The sequence below is a fragment of the Oryctolagus cuniculus genome, chromosome 18, assembly GCF_964237555.1.
Source record: "Oryctolagus cuniculus chromosome 18, mOryCun1.1, whole genome shotgun sequence".
NCBI lineage: Eukaryota > Metazoa > Chordata > Mammalia > Lagomorpha > Leporidae > Oryctolagus > Oryctolagus cuniculus.
In genome coordinates, this window is record NC_091449.1 from 56,819,986 (window position 1) to 56,843,018 (window position 23,033).

At 50.9% G+C, this 23,033-nt stretch overlaps 2 protein-coding genes across 4 annotated transcripts in view; both read left to right on the plus strand.

Moving 5' to 3' along the window:
• Positions 1 to 17,301, plus strand: part of ST3GAL2 (ST3 beta-galactoside alpha-2,3-sialyltransferase 2) — a 51,381-nt gene extending 34,080 nt beyond the window's left edge. For both annotated transcript variants that reach the window (XM_002711715.5, XM_017342358.3), the window contains exons 2-7: positions 3,117 to 4,457; positions 6,620 to 6,813; positions 12,149 to 12,328; positions 13,547 to 13,592; positions 13,871 to 13,990; positions 15,025 to 17,301. In XM_002711715.5, coding sequence (XP_002711761.1) covers positions 4,119 to 4,457; positions 6,620 to 6,813; positions 12,149 to 12,328; positions 13,547 to 13,592; positions 13,871 to 13,990; positions 15,025 to 15,198 — 1,053 coding nt within the window. In that variant the 5' untranslated portion in view covers positions 3,117 to 4,118 and the 3' untranslated portion in view covers positions 15,199 to 17,301. The remainder of the gene's footprint in view (positions 1 to 3,116; positions 4,458 to 6,619; positions 6,814 to 12,148; positions 12,329 to 13,546; positions 13,593 to 13,870; positions 13,991 to 15,024) is intronic.
• AARS1 (alanyl-tRNA synthetase 1) overlaps positions 15,787 to 23,033 on the plus strand; it is a 104,176-nt gene continuing 96,929 nt past the window's right edge. Inside the window, exons 1-2 of one of the 2 annotated variants that reach the window (XM_070062736.1) lie at positions 15,787 to 15,940; positions 21,895 to 21,956. The gene's annotated coding sequence lies outside the window, so the exon portion shown is untranslated. Of the gene's footprint in view, positions 15,941 to 21,893; positions 21,957 to 23,033 lie in introns of those variants that run through there. The other variant, XM_070062737.1, reaches the window with a different exon arrangement.

Here is a 23,033-nt window from a genome sequence, read left to right on the forward strand (position 1 = left end):
TTTTTTAACTTTTTAAAAAATATTTACTTGGGGCCAGCTTTGTGGCAGAGTGGGTAAAGCTGCCGTCTGCTGTGTTTGCATACCATATGGGCATTGGTTTGAGTCCTGGCTGCTCCGCTTCTGATCCAGCTCCCTACTGATGCACCTGGGAAAGCAGCAGAGGATGATCCAAGTCCTTGGGCCCCTGTACTCACATGGGAGACCTGAAGGAAGCTCCTGGCTCCTGGGTTTGGATCAGCCCAGCTCTAGCCATTGTGGCCATTCCGTGAGTGAGCCAGCAGATGGAAGACCTGTCTCTCTCTCTCTGTAACTCTGTCTTTCAAATAAATGAATAAATCTTAAAAAAAAGAAAATATTTAATTTAATTATTTGGAAGGGGTGGGGAGAGAGAGAGAGAGACCCTGAAAGACAGAGATCTCCCATTCACTGGTTCACTACCCAAATGCCCCAGCTGGAGCTGTGCCAGGCTGGTTCTCCCACATTGATGGCAGGGACTCAAGTACTTGAGCCAACACCTGCTGCCTCCCAGATTGCACATTAGCAAGAATTTGGATCAGAAATAGAGGAGGTGAAACTAGAACCAGGTGCTTCAATATGAGATTCAGGCACCCCAAAAAGTGGTTACCCACCATGCCGAGCGCCTAGTTAGCTTAGGATGTGTGTGTGCTTTTTATGAATGATCAGAGTAGCCATGAAGGAGAGTCCCCAGTTAGGCAGTGAGGGGCGTGGGGCATGCACAGGTGGAGATGAGATGTATGAGGGTCACCTCTGGGGTTTTGGGGTGTGTCTAGGGGCCTCTGATATGTTTTAGCCTCTCCCTGGGTCTTCATTTGATCGCAACACAAAATTGATCAGTTTAAGCTCCTAGTAGCAGCCTGCATATGAGGTTCCCAAACCAAGGCTTTTTGCCTTCCCTGCTTTCTCTCTCTTTTTTTTTTTTTTTTTTTTTTTTTTTTTGGAGACAGGCATAGTGGACAGTGAGAGAGAGAGAGAGAAAGGTCTTCCTTTGCCGTTGGTTCACCCCCGAAATGGCCGCTGTGGCTGGCGCACCACGCTGATCCGAAGCCAGGAGCCAGGTGCTTCTCCTGGTCTCCCATGGGGTGCAGGGCCCAAGCACTTGGGCCATCCTCCACTGCCTTCCCGGGCCACAGCAGAGAGCTGGCCTGGAAGAGGAGCAACTGGGACAGAATCTGGTGCCCCAACTGGGACTAGAACCTGGGGTGCCAGCACCACAGGTGGAGGATTAGCCTATTGAGCCATGGCGCCGGCCCTTCCCTGCTCCTTCTAAAACACATTGTTGAAGCTAAGAATTTTCCTTTTCCCAGCATGGGAGTCTGGTTACCTCAGATGCTCGTGTATTTAGGATCCCAAGGAGCCAGTGACTTCCTTCAGAAGCTTCCTGGGCCAACCTGTCCCAGCCCCCATCTTCAGGAGCCACTGTGGGGCTGCCCACCCAGAGTACAGGGCTCCCCAGCCAAGGCCCGTCACTGCCAGCACCTGCTCAGCCTGCAAAGTCACTGCCTCCCAGGGCCACCAGCCTTCTTCAGGTCACAGGAAACTGGGAGCAGGGCCCTACGAGAGAACACAGTCAGGTTCTCTCTGCTACACCAGAGCTGGAAGGATTCTCCTTAGGCACTGAGCATGGAAATGGGCCAAGGGAGAACTGGAAGAGAATGACCTGGCATCCTGTGCAGAGACTGTTCAGCCAGAGTCCATGCCTAGAGTGTGATCTGCTAAATGGGTACAGTGGAACACTAAGCCAGTGCTACTGAAGTCTCTGTGGATCAGAGCCAGGAGCCCCGAGTCACAGGGCAAAGCGTACTCCTGACCCTGCGAAGCCTGCTTCTGTCTCTCCTTCCCTCTCGCCCCTGACCCCTGGGGAGTTCCCAGGAGCTCATGGGTTTCTTTGGGTGCCCTGGCCCATTCCAGGCCTTGCAGCCAGATAGATCGGAGCCAAATCTCACTTCCACTCAGGAAGTCATGACCTCAGTCGAGTTCCTCCACTTCTGTGTGCATCATTTTCCCACCCACAGAGATGTCCTCTCTATTACAACATGCAAGCTCCATTCCCTGATGGCTTTGTGGTTTGGCTTGGCTCCAGAAATTTGAGATGCCACCAGAGGAGGGGGTGGCTGGAGTTCTTGAACTTAGAGCCTGAGAGACGGTGTCTGCTGCTGGTGGCAGCAACCCGAGGACTCTGGAAGGGCTGGCTAGAGCTTCCCACAAGGAGGGGTTGCTGGGTGGGACTGTGAGGTCCAGGGTCCAGCCAGGTAAGGGGCAGAGTTGGATTTGGAGAGGAGATGGCTTGAGTGATTCCATGGGTGGAGCCAGGGTCCAGGGACTCCGCTTGCTTTCTGACTCTTGCTCTGGCTCCCCTGCAGCTGGCACGAATTCAAACTCCTTCCTTTAGAGTTGATCCCCAAACTGCCCTGCTAATGGAACCTTCTTCCTGTTCTTGTCTGCCAGGGCAGCATGGGGCCCCAGGCTGTCAGTGCTACCGGAGAGCCTGGAGTTGGTTTCCTCTGTAACATCCCAGAAGGCGGGTTGGTGGTGGTTCCATGCCCAGCATCCTGGTCCCTGACACAGTTCGGTTCTCTCTGCTGCAGCAGAGCTGGGAGGATTGTTAATGGTTCACTGAGCTGGCCCAGAATCGCCTCATCTATGATCTGCACTCAGAGAGAAAAGGGGCAAGTCCCAGGGTCAGTTCACAGCCCCTCTGCTCACCGGGAGGGCTTCCCACAAGCAGGGAGAGCTCCCTGTCTGACAGTCGGTATTCAGAGCCTACTGGGATCACCTGAAATTTACACACAGCTGGACTAGAACTTTCTAAACCTGGTCTTTCCAGAGACTTGACGCACAGCTCTGGGGAAATCACTTTATCACATCCCTTGTTTACCTTCTGGCTAATAAGTGAGTCCTGTGAGGCTGGGAGATTTTTAGAGCGATAGTATCTGTGGATAGTTACTGGGGAGAGCCTTTTCTTTTGTCTACCCTTTGGTTAAGTGGGCGTCTCCTCCACTGCTAGCTTTGTCCCCTCTGGGACTGGGGGGTGGAGCTGGGGGAGCGCCTGTGTGTGTGATTTATCTGCACATTCTTTCTCTTCTCTGCAATTTCAGGGTCATGCTGCGGCAGCCAGGCGCCTGACAAGTGAGGGGGAACCTGCCAGGGGATTACTGCTAGTGCAAGCTGACGGCTGGCCTCAGGGGAGTGGGGATGGGCAGAACAGCCGCCGAGCCTGGGCCAGCATCCCCGGGAAGGAGGCCTGAGCCCTGGCAGGGAGCTCGGCACATGCTTGGCTGACCCAGACTTCGTTGGATGCAGCACCCCGCCGAGCAGCAGCTGTTCTCAGCCCCAGAGGACCTCACAGCGGGTGGAGGAGCTTTGTGACCCCTTGTGCAACTGCGGATGGGGCTGTGAGCACCGAGAGAAGGGACCAACCCCTGCCATGGAAAGAAGAGAGCGGAACCTAAGACAAAGAGGATCTTGATCTTTGAATCAGGGTTTTCTGATATCCACGGAGCTTCCTGGTTCTCAGGACTGGGGTCTGATCCTCTCCCGTGGGAGAGGGGTTGGGCCAGGAGGGCCGACCAGGGCGGGGACGACTCTCGCATGGAATCCAGGCACCCCGAAGCTCATGTGCTCTCTGTCGTGGTTGGAGTTCTAGGACTTCCCCGCTGCAGGGGACGAGGGGCTGCCTCGGCGTCTGCTCATGAGCCACGAGGACCCCGACTGCTCCAGACTGGACCATTTCAAGCTGCCAAAGAGGGGGCCCCCCAGAGCTGGCACCCAGCGATTCCAAGGGACTAGAGGGCTGGGATGGACTGACCTTCCCCTGGGCAGGGCAGTGGGAGAGGCAGAGCCTCTGTGGCCCAGCTAGTGACTGAGAGACCTGATGAAGCCCTAACCAGGTGCCCAAGTGGCTCAGGGATAGAGGAGCCCCTTCTGCCTACATGCGCTCTCCTTAAGTTCAGGGAGAGTGCGGCAAGGGACCCTGCCTGGGGCTCGTGTCCCTATGCCCTTTGCACGTGCTGCCAGAACAAGGAGGCTGCACCGTGGCCAGCCCCTCAGTGGGCTGGGAAAGGAGTGGCCACGGTGATAGCCGCTCACCTGCCAGCACCATGAAGTGCTCCCTGCGGGTGTGGTTCCTCTCCGTAGCCTTCCTGCTGGTGTTCATCATGTCCCTGCTCTTCACCTACTCTCACCACAGCATGGCTACCCTGCCCTACCTGGACTCGGGGGCCCTGGGTGGGACCCACCGGGTGAAGCTGGTGCCCGGCTATGCTGGCCTGCAGCGCCTCAGCAAGGAGGGGCTCACAGGCAAGAGCTGCGCCTGCCGACGCTGCATGGGTGACGCTGGCACCTCCGACTGGTTTGACAGCCACTTCGACAGCAACATTTCCCCCGTCTGGACCCGAGAGAATATGGATCTCCCCCCGGATGTCCAGAGGTGGTGGATGGTGAGAGCTGTGGTCCCTCCTCTCCAGGGGTCTGTCCCCTCTGTTTCAGAGTCACTCTTAGAGCCTGCACTTGGATTTGGGCTCTCTTCTGGCTGCCCTGATAATGTAGGAGGGCCATTAGCCCAGAGCCATATACCAGGATCACAGATTATTGAAGGACAGAGTGAGCTTTAGTCTGGAAGGAGAGAGAACTAGTATTTTTGGTGCCTGAAGAAGCCTCGTGTAGACCAGACCCTCCAGCTCAGTCAGGTAGCACAGGACAGAGTATGGGTGCCAGGAGAGAAGATGGAGAGGGCCTTAGTAGTGGGGAGAGGCCTTCCCTGTCCTCAGGAGCAGCCACCCCTTGGCTCCAGCAAGTGCTGCTGTGCAAGGATGCAGCCCACGCTGCTGAATCTTCTGACCTTTTAAGAGAACCCAGAAATCCAGATTTTTTTTTTGTAAATATCCTAATTTCTAAGTGTTGGCTCCAAGTAATTGTAAACACCAATAAGGCCACTCCCTTGATTTTTTAAAGTTGCTGGAAAAGATTTTCATCTAGACTAGGGTAAGAAAATACTGTAGACCACCCCAGGGGCTAAGGGAAGGGCTGGGGGCCTGGGCAGCTGCTCCTCCCCATCCTTCTGAGTCCTGGTGCCTTTCTGCTTCTTTTCATTCCCTCCACCTGGCGCTGTCATCTCTGGAGATTCACTCCCCAGGCTCCACAGGGCCATCTGGTGACCACCTGTGGCAAGGGTGGACCTATGCCAGTTCTTAACCCAGGCTCCCTGCGTTCCCACTGAGCCCTTGGAAAGCAGCTCATGGTCCCTGGTTTCCCAGACTGGCAAATGGGGAGCACGACGACTTTGCCTTTTTCTCATGCTCAGGGAAGCTGCAAGGGTGAGCACATGTGATGAGGCTCATCCTAACAACTGCAGAGAACCTGTCAAAGTCCCCAAGGACTGAGGTCTGCAGAGCCAAGGTCACTAGGAGCCTCACCGGCCATTCCCAAGACAGCCTGGAGCCCTTGAAGGGTTCTGTCTGTTGTGGGCACAGCCTTCATTTTAAGTGGAAATTCAGAGTTCAGAATGCACAGGGTTTGCCCAGCGGCATGGTCTCAGTGGTGGCAATATGGGGCCAGGACAGGATTCCGGATAGGCCTTCTGTCTACAGGGACTGAATTTGGTTGCTGTTTAAGCACCAAGCATGTTCCTCGGCTGAGACGCATCTTCCCTCTTCCCCCACAACCACTGTCTTTTGCCATGAACTTGAGAATTCTTGTCTCAGAGCCAGGCTCCCTATCCAGGAAGATCCATTCTCTGAGCAGCCACTGCTTACTGCAAACTGATGGAGCTATGGCTCAGTCCACAGAGCATCTTACAGCCCTAGTTTTGACTTTACCAACTGGTAACTCAGGGGCCAAGTCCAGCCCACCTAATGTATTTAAAATGTCTGTGCTGGTTGCCAGCATTTAGAACTCAGGATATTTCACAAGAAGTTCATATTTTCAGCTTCTCTTGAAGAATTGGAAAATTGGGCCTTTCTGAGCTCACCAAACCCCCATGGCAATAATTGGCTGAAATTGCTCCTTTTGAAGAGGCACCTGGCCTGTTTGTAAGGAGCCCCACCTCTGGCTTCATTTCAGTGACGTCTCTGCCTCACTTCTTGGTTTTGATAACCAGCTGTTTGATTCCTGTTCTTGCTGGTGTTGGTGAGTGCATGGGACCAGTTTTATTCCAGCCATTCTCACTTTGGAAAAAATCCATCCTCCTGTCTATGTTTCCCCTAGGGCTCAAGGAATGGTTCCAGGTATCCAGTGAATGTAACCCTGGATGCGGCTTCCGTGACCCCGCCTTCCTGCGAAGTCTCAGGGGTGCCCCCTGTAGGCTGGTTGGGAAGGAGCCTCTGTGGGAAGTTGCTCTTGGCACAGGCCTGCATGCCCCTGGGAATGTGTTGCATAGCAGCACTTTGACCCCTGAGCCCCTCAGCTGCATCAGAGCAGCTCCATGATTAGCAGGGCACCTGGCGGTGAAACTCAGCCAGAAACGAGAGGGCAGGGTCCTCACTGCCCAGAGAATCCTTGCTCTGTGACAGGCCTGGTCTGTGGCTCAGACACTGGACGGTAAGGCAGGGTCGGGGGGTTGGCCAGAGGCCTTCCCTCCTCTCACTCTCCCTCCCCTCCACAGATGTTGCAGCCCCAGTTCAAGTCACATAACACCAACGAGGTGCTGGAGAAGCTGTTCCAGATAGTGCCGGGCGAGAACCCCTACCGCTTCCGAGACCCCCACCAGTGCCGGCGCTGTGCCGTGGTGGGGAACTCGGGCAACCTGCGGGGTTCCGGCTATGGGCAGGATGTGGACGGGCACAACTTCATCATGAGGTGAGCCCCTGTGGAGCCTGACTGGCCTCCGTGGCCCTGTCTGGCAGGACTTGGATTGCCAGCTGTTGGGGGTGCTGTGGGACCCTGACTCCCAGAGCTGTGACATACTGCCTTGTCTTCTCTCTCTTGTCTATTTGCAGTGGAGACATAGAATTCCAAATCTAAATATTGTTTAAGTCCCAGACTCAGTTTCCATGGCTTTGAATTCCTCTGAAATTAGCTGAAACTAAACACCTGGCCAGTGTTGGATGAAAACTCCCACCCATTCCCCCCAAAAGTTGGTCCAGCAGTGAGGGCCCCAAAGCAAGCTAGCGTCTTTCTTAATAGCAGTAGTTTATCTTGGCAGGCTCACGGAAGACAAGATGTTCTGTGCAGAAAGAGGAGCTGTCTAGGACTTGCTCTGGGCGGCGTCTGCTTCCCCTCATCTCCAAAGGCTTAGGTTATTTGGGGTCTCATTTATTCTAGAGGCATCTGTGCCCAGCCTTAAGGAAAGAAGGGTTGGAGGGCATTCCATCTGGCAGTGAAGGCCTGGGAATGAACAGAGAGTGGAAGGCAGACTTGTGACCTGAACGTGGGCTTCTCTCTGCTTCTGAACCTGTGTTTTCTGACTTCTCTCCTTGGCTGAGGACAGGAAATACCACAGTGGGGCTCCTTCTGTTCCTCTCCTTGGTGGAGAAGAGCCTTAAGAATAAACATCTGAAAACACCCAGTTTTCACTAGCCTTTCCTAGGATGAGCATTGTAGAAAGACCAGGTTTCCCAGGAGGCAGAAGGAAGGGCTTTGTCTTAGAAACTGTTGCTGTCTCCATAGCAACACCAAGGCAGCAATATGTCTCTGAGGCTTTCAACATTCCTTGCATGTTGGGAATTAGTGGCAGGTCAAGGAGAAAGGAGGATGCTAAAGTCCATCAAGGACCCCGAAACCACCTGAGGTTGTCCCCCATCCTTCAATTCCTGAATGGTAGGGAGGCAAAGTGGAAGCTGGAGATGGGCATCTCTTCACCCAGACAGTGGCTGAGTTTTGGTGAATGGGGCATCCACCACTCCAGTGCAGCCCTGGGGCATTAGGGAGCCCTGAAGCACCTGCCTCCTAGGCCGCCTGCACCAAGTGGGAGCTTTCATTAGGCACCTCAGTCATGGGTAGGAAGCTCCAGGAGAAGCCCTGAAGACCCAAAAGGCTTGGCTGCTTCTGACACCTGGTGGCACCAGTCAGGCAATTACAAAAAGAAGGTCACAAACACTCCCTCCCAGGGGGCAGGCAAGGAGACGGGGTATTTTGGAGTGGACCCCAGAGATGCTCTTAGGAAAGGGTCAGTGACCCAGCTGGTAATTGGCTGTCTACGGGTCGATAGGAGCCTGGTGGCAGTGGAATTGACCCTGCATGTTAGTTTGGAACCAACTAGGAGGGCTACCATCCTGGAAGTAAGATGAACACAAAACCTCACTGGCAGGGCTGAGCTGCATTTTGGTGACATGGAGGCACTACCCCCTGTCCCCTAACTCACCGCCTTCTCCCTCTCTTCTTCCTCCTCCTCCTTCTATAAATCCTCTGGGCCCTGCTGCCTGCTCCAAAAGGCATTGAGCTGTTTGTACCTCAGCTAGCCAGCAGATCCATCCACAGCTCCCAAAGCAGCACTTGGTGGATGTGGTTATGCCATAAGTACAAGAAGGAATGAAAGGGACTGAACAGCCTCAAACCAAACTGTCAATAAGAGTGCATGTCTACTTTGCCTGTGTCCCTGCGCCCAAGAGCTTCTTTGGCTGCTGGGGGTAGCCAGGGACAGATAGGTTTCTGGAAGGCTTTGCCTCCCCCACCCTCTTCCCAGAGATTTCAGCTCACCTTCTGGCCCCTTTCCAAGGTCTAGCTTCTCCAGAATGAATCATGCCTCAAAACAAAATCTTGTCCCCAAAAGAATGCCATGTTCCTTCCCTTTCCCTTGGAGGCTATGAAACATCTTTTTGGACTTCTTGCTCCATTCATTGCCAGACCCTTGAAAGCTGGCGCCTTGCCAGCAAGCGGGAGAAAAGTGAGCAAGCAGCAGGGCCACCCGTAGTGAGGCAGCAGAGAGAGCCTGGCTGACTTTTCTAGGAGGGACTGTGACAGCTTCGGCTGCCAGTTCAGTGGAGAAGGCAGATGGTAGGTCTTGAGAAACCAGCCTGGGGCACTACGGTCCTTGATCTGCAGGGCCAGCTTTGCCACTGTGTCTCTGCCGAGATGTAGTTTCTCAGATCTTCATGGGAGTGAAGTTGGCCTCAGCTCCTGCCCAGCTCCAGCCCCAGGCAGCTGAGAGACATTTCCCTACCAACTCTGACCCCTGCCCCCACCTGGGATTCCTCTCCAACTGCTCTGTTCCCAACATAGCCCCCTGACTTGGAAACTGCATGACAATAACTGTGTGGAGCTGTAGCCACCCTACAAAGTGTTAATAATTATCATGGATGGGAAAGAGACCCATGGACTCCCCTGGGAGATAGCATCTCTGAACCCTAAAGACCAGGAGATGAGCAGGCACCCAGACGGTAGGCAGAGAGCTGTTCATGGATTTGGGGAGAGAGGTGGGATTTAGATCCTTGTCCTGGGGAACAGAGCATGGTAGGTTCTGTAGAAGATTGTGGGCATCTGCTTGAACTGGGCTAGAACTGAAGTGGTAAAGAACACTCATTCACTAGCAGGACTGCATGGCCTCCCACTCTGAGGCACCCTCTACTCCAGCAAGTGAATAGAAAGAGAGGCAGGAAACGCAGTAATGTGACCAGCAGGGGTGGGGCATCCCGGACACACTGTTTCCACATCCTGGACCGCACAGCCTATTGTCCTGGTCAGCACTGGCACTGGGTGTGGAGCAGCAGGAAGTCAGTGTGGGAGCCCATACAACACAGAAGTCTTCACCCAGCCCAGCTCAATGGTGCCAGCCACTGGAAGAACAGGGAATGTTTCTACTGAATTTATTACAGGACTGGCAGAAAAAGCCAGCTGGTGACTTCGCTCCCCACTGTGTCACCAGAGGAGCACCAGGTTAGGGTCACCCCACCTTAATAGTTATGATTCCACGAGGTAGTCTGCATAGGACAGGAATGTCTTCATAATGTTCATAGCAGAAAAGACAAACAGGTTTGTGTTTATTTACCTGTTTAATAAGATGCTGACCTGAAAGGGGAGCCTTGATTTTATTCATCTTGTATTTTGCACAAATTGGAAGAAACTGAACACCTTTGTGACTTGTTAGGATTTCTGGACAGTGGACTGCATATCACCAGGGATAAAGCCCAGGACGGGTTCTGTCAGAACTCAGGACATACCCCCTGTATGTACACCTCCTGGCCTTGGAGGGACAGGACTTAGGGCACAGGAGCACAGTGGCTAAGGGTGGCATAATAGCTCCTAGGGGCCAAACTTCTTACCGTTTTTTCATCTGCCAGGAGAGGGGAACGCTGTGGAAAGCTGTTCTTTTCCTTTTTGAAAAAAAAAAATCATAGGGGCAGACACTGTGACACAGAGGGTTAAGCTACTTCTTGCGACACCCACATCCCATGTTGGAGCGCTGGTTTGAGTCCTGGCACCTGCGCTTCAGGTCTGCTTCCTGCTAACATGCACCATGGGAGGGAGGCAGGATGGAGTTCTGGGCTCCTAGTTTCGACTTGGCAATAACCCTGGCTATTGTGGACTGGAAGAATGAGCCAATGGATACAAGATCTCTCTCTCTCTCTCTCTCTGCCTTTCAAATAAAAATGCAAAAAAAAAAAATGCACACACATACTAAAAAAAATCATAAATTACCTGCAGCTTATATGTTCAAGGTGTATATGCAGCATAAATGAATTTCATGTTTAGAGTTGCTTCTGAGTTCCAAAATCTCTCATTATGTTTATGCAAATATTCCAAAATGAAACCCCAACATCTCAAGCTTTTTAGATATGGTATGCTCAGCTTACTTGTTATTAAAAAAGAACATATATATATTCATATATGTATATACATGTATATATATATATGTATACACACACACGTAAGAGTCAGCTTACCTAATCCCATTCCATGAGAGTAACTTAACAACTTTAATATACCTCTAAATTTTTTTCTATTCATATACAAAAGTATGTATTTTTTTTTCTTTTTCTGTGTTACAATTTCTCCCTACTTAGTAGGTACTAGAAACATATTCAAAGAAGTGAGGGCAGGGGGAGACAGTGTTGTGGTGCAGCAGGTTAAGCTACCTGCAATGCTGGCATCCTAGTCTGATGCCAGTTTGTGCCCTGGCTGCTCCATTTTCAATCCAGCTCCCTGCTAATGTACCTAGGGAAGCAGTGGAAGATGGCCCAAGTGCTTGGGCCCCTGCACCCACATGGGAGACCCGGAAGAAGCTCCAGGCTCCTGGCTTCGGATCCACCCAGCTCTGGCCGTTGAGGCCATTTGGGGAGTGAACCAAGCTCTGCCACATTGTGGCACAAGTGCTTCACCTCTCTGAGCCTCGGGGAGCTCCTGTGCAAAGGGTGGGGCTCACAGGATCCACCCCGCGGGGCTGTGGGCAAGCGCTCAGGGGGTCACACATCTCAAGTGCCTGGCGTGGAGCCTGACATAGCCAATGGTGACATTGGCACAGCCAGGGCTGCTGTCTGTGACACCAGCAGCTGGAAGATTTCTCTGTCTCTCCTTCTCTGTAACTTTCTTTCTTTCTTTTCTTTTTTGTTATTTATTTATTTTTATTTGAAAGGCAGAGTTACATGGAGAGAGACAGAGAGAGAGGTCTTCCATCAGCTGGTTCACTCCGCAGATGGCCGAAATGGCCCAAGCTGCACCCATCCGAAGCCAGAAGCCTAGAGCTCCCTTCAGATCTCCCACATGGGTGCAGGGGCCCAAAGACCTGGACTATCTTCTGCTTTCCCAGGCCAGAGCACAGAGCTGGATCTGAAGTACAGCAGCCAGGAAGGACTTGAACCGGCACCCATTTAGGATGGCGGCACTGCAGGCGCTGGTTCCACCCACTATACCACAGTGCCAACCACTGTAACTTTCTTTCAAAGAAATAAAGAAACCTTAAAAAAAAAAAAAGTGGGATACTGTATAAATATACTAAAAGGTGTTAAAGCAGTTCCTTACAATTTGATTGATTCTACTTTTTAGTAAGGTAAATAGTACTTCAGTGAATATCCTTGGACACGTGTATTTGCACACCTTTGCAACCATCTTTATAGAACAGGTTCCTAGCAATGCAATGGCTGGGTCACAGTGTATACGTCCATGAATGTGTTCGATGTATAGCACCAAGTTGTCCTCCGAAACTGTCATACTGGTTTCCATGGCATTTTATTCTCATGCCACCCTCTTATCTCTGCAGGATGAATCAGGCACCAACTGTGGGCTTTGAGCAGGATGTTGGCAGCCGAACCACCCATCATTTCATGTACCCTGAGAGTGCCAAGAACCTGCCCGCCAACGTCAGCTTTGTGTTGGTGCCCTTCAAGGCCCTGGATCTGCTGTGGATTGCCAGCGCCCTCTCCACAGGACAGATCCGATTGTGAGGCTTCTTGCTGGCTGGGAGTGAAATATGGGTGGCAGGACCACCTTGGGAAGGGTCTTTGCAGGGACTTAGTGTGGAAGTCCTGTAATGAACATTTTGGTCAAGGGGGCCTGGTGAGGAAGAAGGACTCAAACTGTTGAGTGAGCTGAGGGCACCGCTTCCCTTTGTCACTTCTAGTGCCCTGGTGGTGGGAAGAGCAGTCTGGCTTTGTTCTCTCCAGGAGGAAACACCTGGCTGGCAGAGCTCTGCCTTTTGAGAACTTTCTTTGGGAGCAGTTGCCTCATCACAGCCGGGAACTGTGAGAAATCCAGTTCACCAAGCATTTCCTCCCACTTAATTTCTGAAACAGCTTTATTGAGATACAATTTGCAGGTCATGGCATAGAGAGAGTATTTTCACTGAGTGGCATAACCAAATGCACATTTAATTTTAGAACATTTTCATGTTCTAGACATCTTTAAAGATACTCCTGTACCCCTTACCCACCCCATCATCCCCAGGCTTAGACAACCACTGCAAGGCTCTGTGCCTCTGTCTTACCATGTAGTGTTGTGTGGAAAAATATAAAATCTACTGTGTTAACCATTTTTAAGTGTATAGTTGAGTAATGTTACACAGAGTCACCTTGTTGGGTATCTGTGAGCTCTGTCTGGGCTTTTCATCACCTCAGATGTGAACTCTGTACCCATTAAGCAATGTCTGCAATCCCTCTTCAACCTTTGGTGACCTCTATTACTCTTTCCACCTCTGTCATCTGACTATTCTATGTGCCTGATATAAGTGGAATCATATAATACTTAACCTTTTGCATCCTATATCACTTAGCATAAATGAGCCCAAGGTTTGTGTCAGAATATCATTGTTTTTAAAGGTTGAATAGTATTCTATTGTATGTGTAGACCACATTTTGCTTATCCATTCATCTGCCTGTGGGCATTTGAGTTGTTTCTACCTTTTGGCTCTTGTCCCCATATATTTTGTAAACATACAAGTTAGAACTTCCTGACTTACCTCCCTATTTTTATTCTGAATGCCATGGGGATCCACTGAAGGTTTCTGAACAAGCATTGCATTGGTGATCACATTAGGGGAGAACATTCTGGAAGCAGATCAGTTTGGGAGTTGTGAGGCCCTCATCACTCAGGCATGAGGGGGAAGAGAGGCATCTCAGTGCCAGGGGGCCATCTGAAAAGTTATCTTTCTTTTTGCTTGTAGCACCTACGCCCCAGTGAAGTCCTTCCTTCGAGTGGACAAAGAAAAGGTAAGCTTCCCACCTCCTACCCTATCTTCAGCCCCACCTCAATGCAAAATGTAGACCTGACTCCTAGTGTGCTTGGTCGTGTCTCAAGTATGCCCCTGTACCCTTCTAGAACCTTCAGAGTCCCCATGAGCTGGTATGCCTGATCCCAGCAGAGGCCAGAGGACCAGAATCACAAGTTAGCTGGCAGGCGTGGAAGAACTGACAGAAGCTGCTCAGAGCCTGGCTCAAGTCTCTGACCCCCAAAACCTCTAATGCACCTGCTCTCTTTTCCCCCCCAGGTTCAGATCTACAACCCAGCCTTCTTCAAGTACATCCACGATAGGTGGACCGAGCACCACGGGCGGTACCCTTCCACAGGGATGCTGGTGCTCTTCTTTGCCCTGCACGTGTGTGATGAGGTGGGTAGGCCCTGGGCTGGGAGGAGAAACAGCAGAGGCAAGGCAGCCCTCCTCAGATCTTGGCAGTGTCCTCACAGCAATTCTGTTTTGTTTTTAAAGATTTATTTGAAAGAGTTAGAGAGAAAGGAGGAAAGACAGAAAGAGACAGAGATCTTCCATCTGTTCGTTCACTCCCCAAATGGCTGCAACAACCCCAGGCTGGCCCAGGCCAAAGCCAGGTGCTTTTTTGGGGGGTCTCCCATGTGGGTGGTAGGGGCCCAGGGACTTGGGCCATCTTCTGCTACTTTCCTAGGCACATTAGCAGGGAGCTGGATCAGAAGTGGAGCAGCCAGGACTCAAACCTGTGCCCATACACAATGATGACACTGCAAGCAGTGGCTTAACCTAGTGTGCTACAGCACTGGCCCCAGGAAGAATGTGTTTGTAGGTAGAAACTAAATGGCCCTCATTTCCCCTGTTTATAGGCTGTTTAGAGGCATTTCCCAAACTCCATCATGATTTTACCAAATCTGAAGTCACTTTATTAGAAGGCTAACTAAACATGCTGAAAAAGGAAATAAAATACCACTACCACAATTGGTACCACTTGCGGTAAACATAAATAGAAGGGCTTTAAAGAGTATAATTACACTTGAGCCGAATGGCCAGGCGGAGCCCCTGGCCTACCCTTTGGGTTGAAAACGCCGGTCGCTCATGCCAGGAACCGCATTTCACTAGCGCCCAGGCTGCTGTGCCATCAAGGTTAGTGGTCAAGGCCAGCTCACACACTGCCAGTCGATCTTCACTTGACCAGGTTTTAAATGAAGGCATTCCAAAATTAGCAAGGGTTGGAAAGCAAGCAGCCCTGAAAACAGAACCGCGGCTCTTAGGCCAGGCCTGGGTCTCCCCCACATCCTCCCCGGTGCCCCCACACCAGGAACTGAGCTGTCAGCGGCTGCAGCCCTCTTCTATCCCGCAACCCCAGGCGAGGCTGCGGGCCCGGTCAGTCACCCACGGTCCCGGTGCGCGGTAACCCTGCGTCCCCTTCCCCGCAGGTAAACGTGTACGGATTCGGGGCCGACAGCAGGGGCAACTGGCACCACTACTGGGAGAATAACCGGTACGCGGGCGAGTTCCGGAAGACGGGCGTGCACGACGCGGACTTCGAGGCCCACATCATCGACATGCTCGCCAAGGCCAGCAAGATCGAGGTCTACCGAGGCAACTGAGCCAGGCCTCGCCGCGGCCCTTAACGGCATGGCATTTCCGCGAGGCGCGAGCGCGCATTCCCGCCCGGGACTCCGGGCCTGCCGGAAGGGAGGGAGCCTCGGCGTGCGCGCGGCGCCCAGCCCTGGGCGTTCCCAGGCAATCGGGAGCGACGGTAGGCCGCGGTCTGAGCCAATCATGCTGCAGTCCAGCGAGCGCTGCCTGTCCTCCCTCAATCATGAGACTCCGGGGGCCGGGCCGGCCCTTACACCAATCAGCGCCGTAGTCAGGCGGAGCTTTTGATTATTCCAGCCAATCATGAAACTCAAAGAGAACTTCCGACGCTGGACCCCGCCTCCTCCAATCACTGGCCTTTGGAGGCGGGCAGGCGGCCCCTTATTTCCCCCGTCCCTTATGCTTTTGGATAGGATTTTATTTTCCGCTTTTTAAGAAGTAGAGGTTGTTTCGGGCCTTGATGAAATACTTTTCTCAGGCTTTACAAGAAACAAGTCTCAGTCGCTGGCCGGCCTGACCCTACCGGGAGCACTGAAGAAAAAAAATGGCGGGAGGGCTCGGGGCGGAGCCCGGGCCGGGTGGGCGGCGCTGAGGCGGCCGCGGAGGGGAGTCGGCCGAAGCTGTCTTGTGGAGAGGGGGTCGTTGCCAGGGAGTGCGCTTCGCCCCAGGAGGCCTAGTGTCCTATTAAGTCGCTGCAGGCCTCCGAGAGTTTTATACGTCACGTTTCCCTTCTCTGTCAGGCGCAGATGGGTGAGTGCAAACCCACCAAAGAGAGGCGGTCCCGGGTGGCGCGTGGGCCCTCCTCCCCGAACCGCCCCGAGGTCGTGTGGTGTAGCGTCTGGGGTCTGCCTCCTGGAACACAGGTGTAAGAGACAGGGCGGGGGGCCAGGAAGCCCTGTCACATCTCACGTAAGGTGCTTCACACTCACTCGTGCCCTCGGCCCCTCCGCTTCACCCACCACCATTTTTAGTGTCTCTCCTTAGGCCCTGGGCCTCACCAGCCTACTTGTTGCTCTGGAAAAAAAAAAAATCAGATAACTTGCCCGCCCACACCCGACCGTCACACAGGTGTACGTCTCAGGGAGGCTCCAGGCAGCGAGGGGCGGCACGCCGGCTGGCTGACCCGGGACGAGCAGGCGTAGGCAGCTTCTTGCCGGCAAGGCGTGGGATGCTTTAGCTAACCTGAAGCCATCAGGTATGGCTGACCAACACTGATTGTTCTCCGATTCCAAGCTGGCCCTGCAGAGAGGCGAGAGCCTCGCAGGGGAGGAGCAGCCCCGTCCTCTGTCCCCTGCAGCCTCCTCCCTGCGCACAAGTCCCGCCGCATCTCACTTCCTACCTCCTCCCTCTAACCCACTTTCCACTGCCAGCTCTGGATGGGCTGGGAAGCTGACAACCAGGGGTACAACTGAAAGCTACTTGCGTGACAGAACGCAGCCTAAGCCCCCAAGTGGCTGACTTTTTAAGGCTAGGGGAGTTTAGGAGGTCAGAAAAAGGCTTCTGTGAAGCTCTCAAACCCCTGAACAGCCCCCGCTTTCCAACTGTGTCATCACACATAGCACCCTTTCACTTAGTGAACTGACACCACCAAGCAGCCTCTCGGCCGTTGGTTTAGAGCCTGCAGCCGGCTTGGAGGACAGCCACCTGCTAGCAGGGGAGAACCTTACGGTTGGGCTGGGGGAAGTGGGCACCCCGAAAAATTAATATATTGAGAAGTTAGTTTGAGCCTGTTCTCTTCCCATTTGGAAAAGCCAGAAGTATAAAGAACGGGGTTGGTCAGTGAGGGGCGCTTTAGGAGTGCCTCGGGGCTTTCCTGCCACCATTTCAGAGCCAAGGCACCAGCCATTCTTGCCAGTCTCGCGTCAGTGCTTCCTGAGAGACTGTTTTGAGTGTTGAGAAGAAAATCAATGCAATTATGCCAAACAGTATTGAGCAGAATAATTTATTTCTGTTTTGTTTCTTTTTCTTCTTTTGTTTAAACCATTAACCCTCATTTTGGAAGAGGTAGTTCCCAGCATCCAGCCCAACATCTTTACTGCAATAGTTATTTAAACATTTTTAAAAATTTCCTTCCCTTTCTCTTTCTGAATTAAAAATGAACAACATCAACACTATAGAGTCATTGGTCTGTTTTGAAATGTGTCCTGTCATGGAAAGAAGGTGTATCTGAGAATGGAAAGTTACAATAGATGAGAATGTGGGGGAGCTCACAAAGGAGGGGGCAAAATAACTTTCAGACATTCTGCACTCTAATTTCCTTTAAAAGAGGAATTAATTGGAAAGAATTCTGGCAGCAACTTCCCACGGTGGCTTTCCTGTAACTACTAGTCGTCATCAGGCGCCAGTACCTTTAATTGTGCCATAGCTCGGCCATCCCTGCCTCTCTGGAAATGAGTTCTAGGCCTTGGTTTTCTCTTACCCTGACTCTGACATGACTGTCTCCACATCCTGTTCTTACCTTGCCTCAGGGCTGCCTATATATATATATACACACACACACACACACACACACACACATATATATACATATATATACACATATATATGTATATTTTTTAAAAACATCTATTTATTTATTTGAAAGGCAGAAAGAGGTCATCCATCTGCTGGTTCACTCCCCAAATGTCCGTGATGGCTAGAGCTGGGCCAAACCGAAGCCAGGAGCCTGGAGCTTTTTCTGGGCCTTCCACAGGGGGTGCAGGGGCCCAAGGACCAGGGCCATCTTCTACTGCTTTCCCAGGCCATAGCAGAGAGCTGGATCAAAAGTGGAGCAGCCAGGACTTGAACTGGTGCCCATATGGGATGCCAGCAGTGCAGGTGGCTGCTTTACCCACTATAACACATCGCCATTCCCAGGCCTTCCTGTATCTTCATGAAACAGGGGCACTAGTCAGCTTTACATCTCTTTGCTGCCAGACCCCATTCTCCTGTGTTCCAGGGACATTTGCTTAGTTTTTTTCAGGTGGTGGGCAAGTGAGATTCTGCTGCTGCCTGGCAGCCAGTGGTGGGGGACTCTCAGGACACAGGAAGTCACATTCAGGGATTCTGTAGAAGACAGAGCCCCAAATAAGGTTCTGGAGCCCAGCTGAATCGACAGGGTTGGGGCTGTTTTGTCCTTTATCCTCTTGTTTGGCCATGAGGTTAGGCCAGCCTTGCAGTTCGTTAATGGCAGGCAGAAGGAGCTGTGGGAAGCCAGGACCATCCTTTTCTCCTTAGGCCTTCCTCACAGTGGGGCCATGTGACCCAGGGTGATGCCAGGAAGTTTAGTATCATGGGACCTTTATGGTCCTGTCAACAATGCTGGCATCCCATACCAGAGCACTGGTTCAAGACCCTGCTGCACCACTTCTGATCCAGCTCCCTGCTAATGCTCCTGGGAAAGCAATGGAAGATGGCTCAAGTACATGGGCCTCTGCCACCCAAGTGGGAGACCCAGATGGAGCTCTGGACTCCTGGCCTCAGCCTGGCCCAGCCCTGGCTGTTGTGGCTGTTTGGGGAGTAAACAAGTGGAGCTCTCTCTCTCCCCTCCGGATAATTAAGTCTTTAAAAAATGAAGCTTACTGTCAATGAAGCATGTGAGGGATCTGAAAAGTGAGGTAGGACTGACCCTGTGCTCTGTCCATAACATTCTCTCCTCAGCTAAGAATAAGGGTGGGGAAGGAAGAGGCAAAGTTAAAGCTCATCCTGTTTCTCTAAAATCTCCAGGAGCCCTGCTTAGCTGCTGATCAGGCCTAGGGCCCCTCAATACGCTCTTTAGCTGGTGCTGCTTATAGCTCTAAGGGCTGTTTTGTTTAGAGTTTAGAGTTGGTGACGGCAACACGAAGAGGAAGAGGTCATTTCCGGAGGCCAGGTGTCCTTGCTCAGGACTGTGGCCTAGGACCAGGAGTCCTATGCCTCTAAGGACAGGCCTGGGTATTGTGGTTTGGAGTTGGGAAGCATGGGGAGAGGTGATCATCTTCAGAGACCATCGCTGAGGTTTATTATATGCTTCCTAGGACAAGGTGGCAGTTCATGCCCTCCATGACATTTCAGTGGAGGTTATCTAAGTGCTGGACACTGTATAATGCCCGTGGGGTGACAAAGGTGCTCCTCTCAGTAGCAGGCCAGCCAATGGTGTAGCGTGGCATGGTAACCATACATACTACTGTGATTGGCCCCTGCTATGTAACTATCTTCCCTTGTGGGACTGAGGAAATGATTTTTTGTTGTTGTTAAGATTTATTATTTATTTGAAGGCAGAGTTACAGAGAAAGAGGGAGACACACACACACACACACGCACAGAGAAGTCTGCCATCCACTGGTTCACTCCCCAAATGGCTTCTTCCAGGTCTTCTATATGGGTGTAGGGGTCCAAGGATTTCTGGTCCATCTTCTATGGCTTTCCAAGGCACCTTAGCAAAGAGCTGGTTTGGTAGTGGAGCAGTCAAGACTCAAACTGGCGCCCATATGGGATGCTGGCACTGCAGGAGGCAGCTGAAACCACTGTAACACAATGTTGGCCTCAAACCAGGAAATGATCTTAAAATTAGCCTGTGGTCGCACTGAATATGCCATCAGGTGATCTAGGATCAGAACTTGGTCTGCCATTTTCCCCATGTAAGTGCTGACCCACATGGGCTTTCAAATCTCTGAGCCAGTATCTGGGATCTCCTAAAGGTCCAGTATTTCTCTTCCCAATGGACTGTTGCTCCAGTAATGGATTCCTGTGGGAGGGCTTGGAAGGAGATTGCTTCTACATGCCTGAGTCACCTTAGATGGTTGCTCCTCAAATGTAATCCACTTGAAAAAGAGCTTAAGGTCTGGGGGCCAGGCTTGTGGCCTAGGAGGTTAAACTGTTGGCTGTGATGCCAGCAACCCTTATGAGCACTGGTTCAAGTCCTGGCTGTTCTACTTTGGATCTAGCTCCCTGCTAATGCACCCAGGAAAGCAGCAGAAGGTGGAGACCTGGATGGAGTTCCAGACTCCTGGCTTCAGCCTAGCCCAGTCCCATCCAATGTTGCCATTTGGGAAGTTAAACAGCAGATGGGAGATCTCTCTCACTTTCTTTCCCTCTCTCTAACTGCCTTTCAAATAAATAAAATAAATCTTTGACAACAACAGCAACCCAGTCTTTCACCTGAATTTGGTCTAGAGACTAGATGTGAATCCCCATCATTGTGACTTGGGTTTCCTCTCAGCACATCTGGAATTTTACTTCCACATACACCAAGCAGTACCTTAATATGCTGTGTAGCATCTATTTCATTTCTATTGTCAACTTGAATAATATACAGAGAGTCTCCAAAAATTAGTTCATTTTTTAAAAAATCATTCCCAATCCTTTTTTTAAAATTTATTTATTTGAAAGAGTTACACAGAGAGAGGAGAAACAGAGAGCGAGCGAGCAAGAGAGGTCTTCCATCCAATGGCTCACTCCCCAATTGGCCGCAACAGTCTGAGCTGCGCCAATCAGGAGCCAGGAGCTTCCTCCAGGTCTCCCACGTGGGTTCAGGGGCCCAAGGACTCGGGCCATCCTCCACAGCTTTTCCAGGCCACAGCAGAGAGCTGGATCAGAAGAGGAGCAGCCGGGACCAGAACCGGCACCCATATGGGATGCTGGCACTTCAAGCCAGGGCTTTAACCTGCTGTACCACAGCACTGGCCCCCTAGTAAGTTCATTTGAGGGTAGCATTACGATGGGAATTTCAGGGACCTCTATGGTGATTAACTATTATCCCACATTCTTGTAGGTCAAATCTCTATGCAGCATACTGTGTCTTTAAATATGCCATTAGGTTCAGCTTTCCTGCCATTACCTTGCTAGGATTCCATTCTTTATTTTTAAAGATTTGGAAAGGCAATGTAACAAACTGGTAAACTCCCCCAAATGCCCACAACATCCCAGGTTTCCCTGGGCTTCCATCTTCTGACTCCCTAGCACATTAGCAGACACTGGATTGGAAGCAGAGGCAGGACTCAAACCAGGCACTCTCATATGGGATATGGTCTTCCCAAGCAGCAGCTTAACCTACTGTGCCAGAATGCCTGCCCCTCGAATTCTTTTTTTTTCCAAATGACATCAAATTGTCCAAGTACCTTATAAAGAGATTATTCTTCCCCAGTGATTTGCAAATGTATGTATGTTAGGTCCATTTCTGTGTTCACTATTTTGTTAAGATGTATATATGTGTATATGTGTGCATATTTAAAAATATTTTAGAAGTTACAAAAATCGCCTTAACTAAGTGATCAAAGTTAACATCAGTATGTACTTACAATACATGGTTAAATAAGTGAATCAGTGGAGAAGCCACAAATGTCTCTCCGGGAGGAATTCCAGATATTTATGTAGCTATTCCCCCACAAGAAAAGGTCATGGTTCCCCCTCCCTGGGTATGGACTGCTCATAGTGACTGCTTTCCAAAGAGTACAGTAGAGAAAGGGGAAAACAAAGTAAACGTTAGGCTGAGAAACCCCACCAACACCACCTCAATCAGATGATCCAAGTTGCTACAGTTTGAACATGCTGTGCTGCCTGAACTCATGAAGGGTTTTAAACCCCAGGGGTTATGGGGAGATCCTTAGGTCACTGCCATGTGCCCTCATAAGGTCGTTCTCACAGAAGGTGGTCATAATTAGCTCAAGTCAGGTACACCAACTTTTTCTCCACTTCCTGGCTCACCAAGTGATCCTTCTGTATTCTTCTGCCATTGCCATCACCAGGCCTCACCAATTGGCTAAACCAATGAGGACCACTGGATCTTGGACTGTGAACCTCCAAAACCGTGAGCCAAAATAAACTTTCCTTGTTAAGGAGCTTCTCTCAGGTCTTGTTTTAGTGATAAAAAGCTTACTAATGTAGAAAATGGCGGTGGGTGGATTTATGTTACTATTAACTACCTGGAAATATGGAGGAGCATTTGGAGTTGACTTACTGGAAAATGTTGGAAAAGTCTGAACTAGCAGGCTAGAGAAATCCTGGAATTCTGTAGGCAGAATGTTATGGGTGATTCTGGTGAGGGTTTAGAAGTCCAGGATGCTGATATAAACTTTGGATGGTATAGCTCATGCTGTTGAGGTCTCAGGTAGAAATGAAGACTCTGTTGGAATTGGACTTAAGGCCACCTTATTAGATGGTGATGAAGAACCTTTCTTGTGTCCTGGGAGATTGTGGAAGGCTGAACCTGATGATGGTGGACCTGTGTTTGGTGATTTCAAGACAGCAAAGTATTCAAGCTGCAGTGTGGATGTTACTGGCTGCTGTTAAGTTTTCCAGTGAGAACCAGGAGTGAAAAGGAGCAGGTCAGAAGTTTGGGAAATTTGTAACCTGGCCAGAAGAGAGAAAAAGAGGAGCTATTCCTGATAGGGTAGTGTGTGGTTGGTAGAGAAACAGCTAGCTAAAGATAAGGGCACAGATAAAAGTCAGCTATGTTTTTTTTTTGTTTTTGTTTTTTGCCAATGTTAAATACAGGTTTATTTAAGACATTGCATTTTCCACTTAGATACAGTGCTTATAAAGTGCAATGTTATTTCTTTTCCCGGTGCACATGTTCCATATTCAAGTATTGAGAATGCCCAGTAATTTACTATAGCAGCTGAACTTTAAAACTGCCACAGAATTTGCTACAAATTTGGGTCCTTCCATCTTTTACTGTGTGGAAAAATGCTGCATCTACAATGGGATTGGCTTAATCAACCTCAAAAGTCAGCTATGTTAAGAGGAAAGACAATGGCAAACACCTGAAAGGCATTTTGAAGCTCTGAAGGCTATGCCTACTGTTATAGGCCCAGAGGCCAAAAACAGCAGAATTGTCTTGTGAAACCCTGGGGCATTCTCCCAGAACCTTTCCAAGACCGTGTTG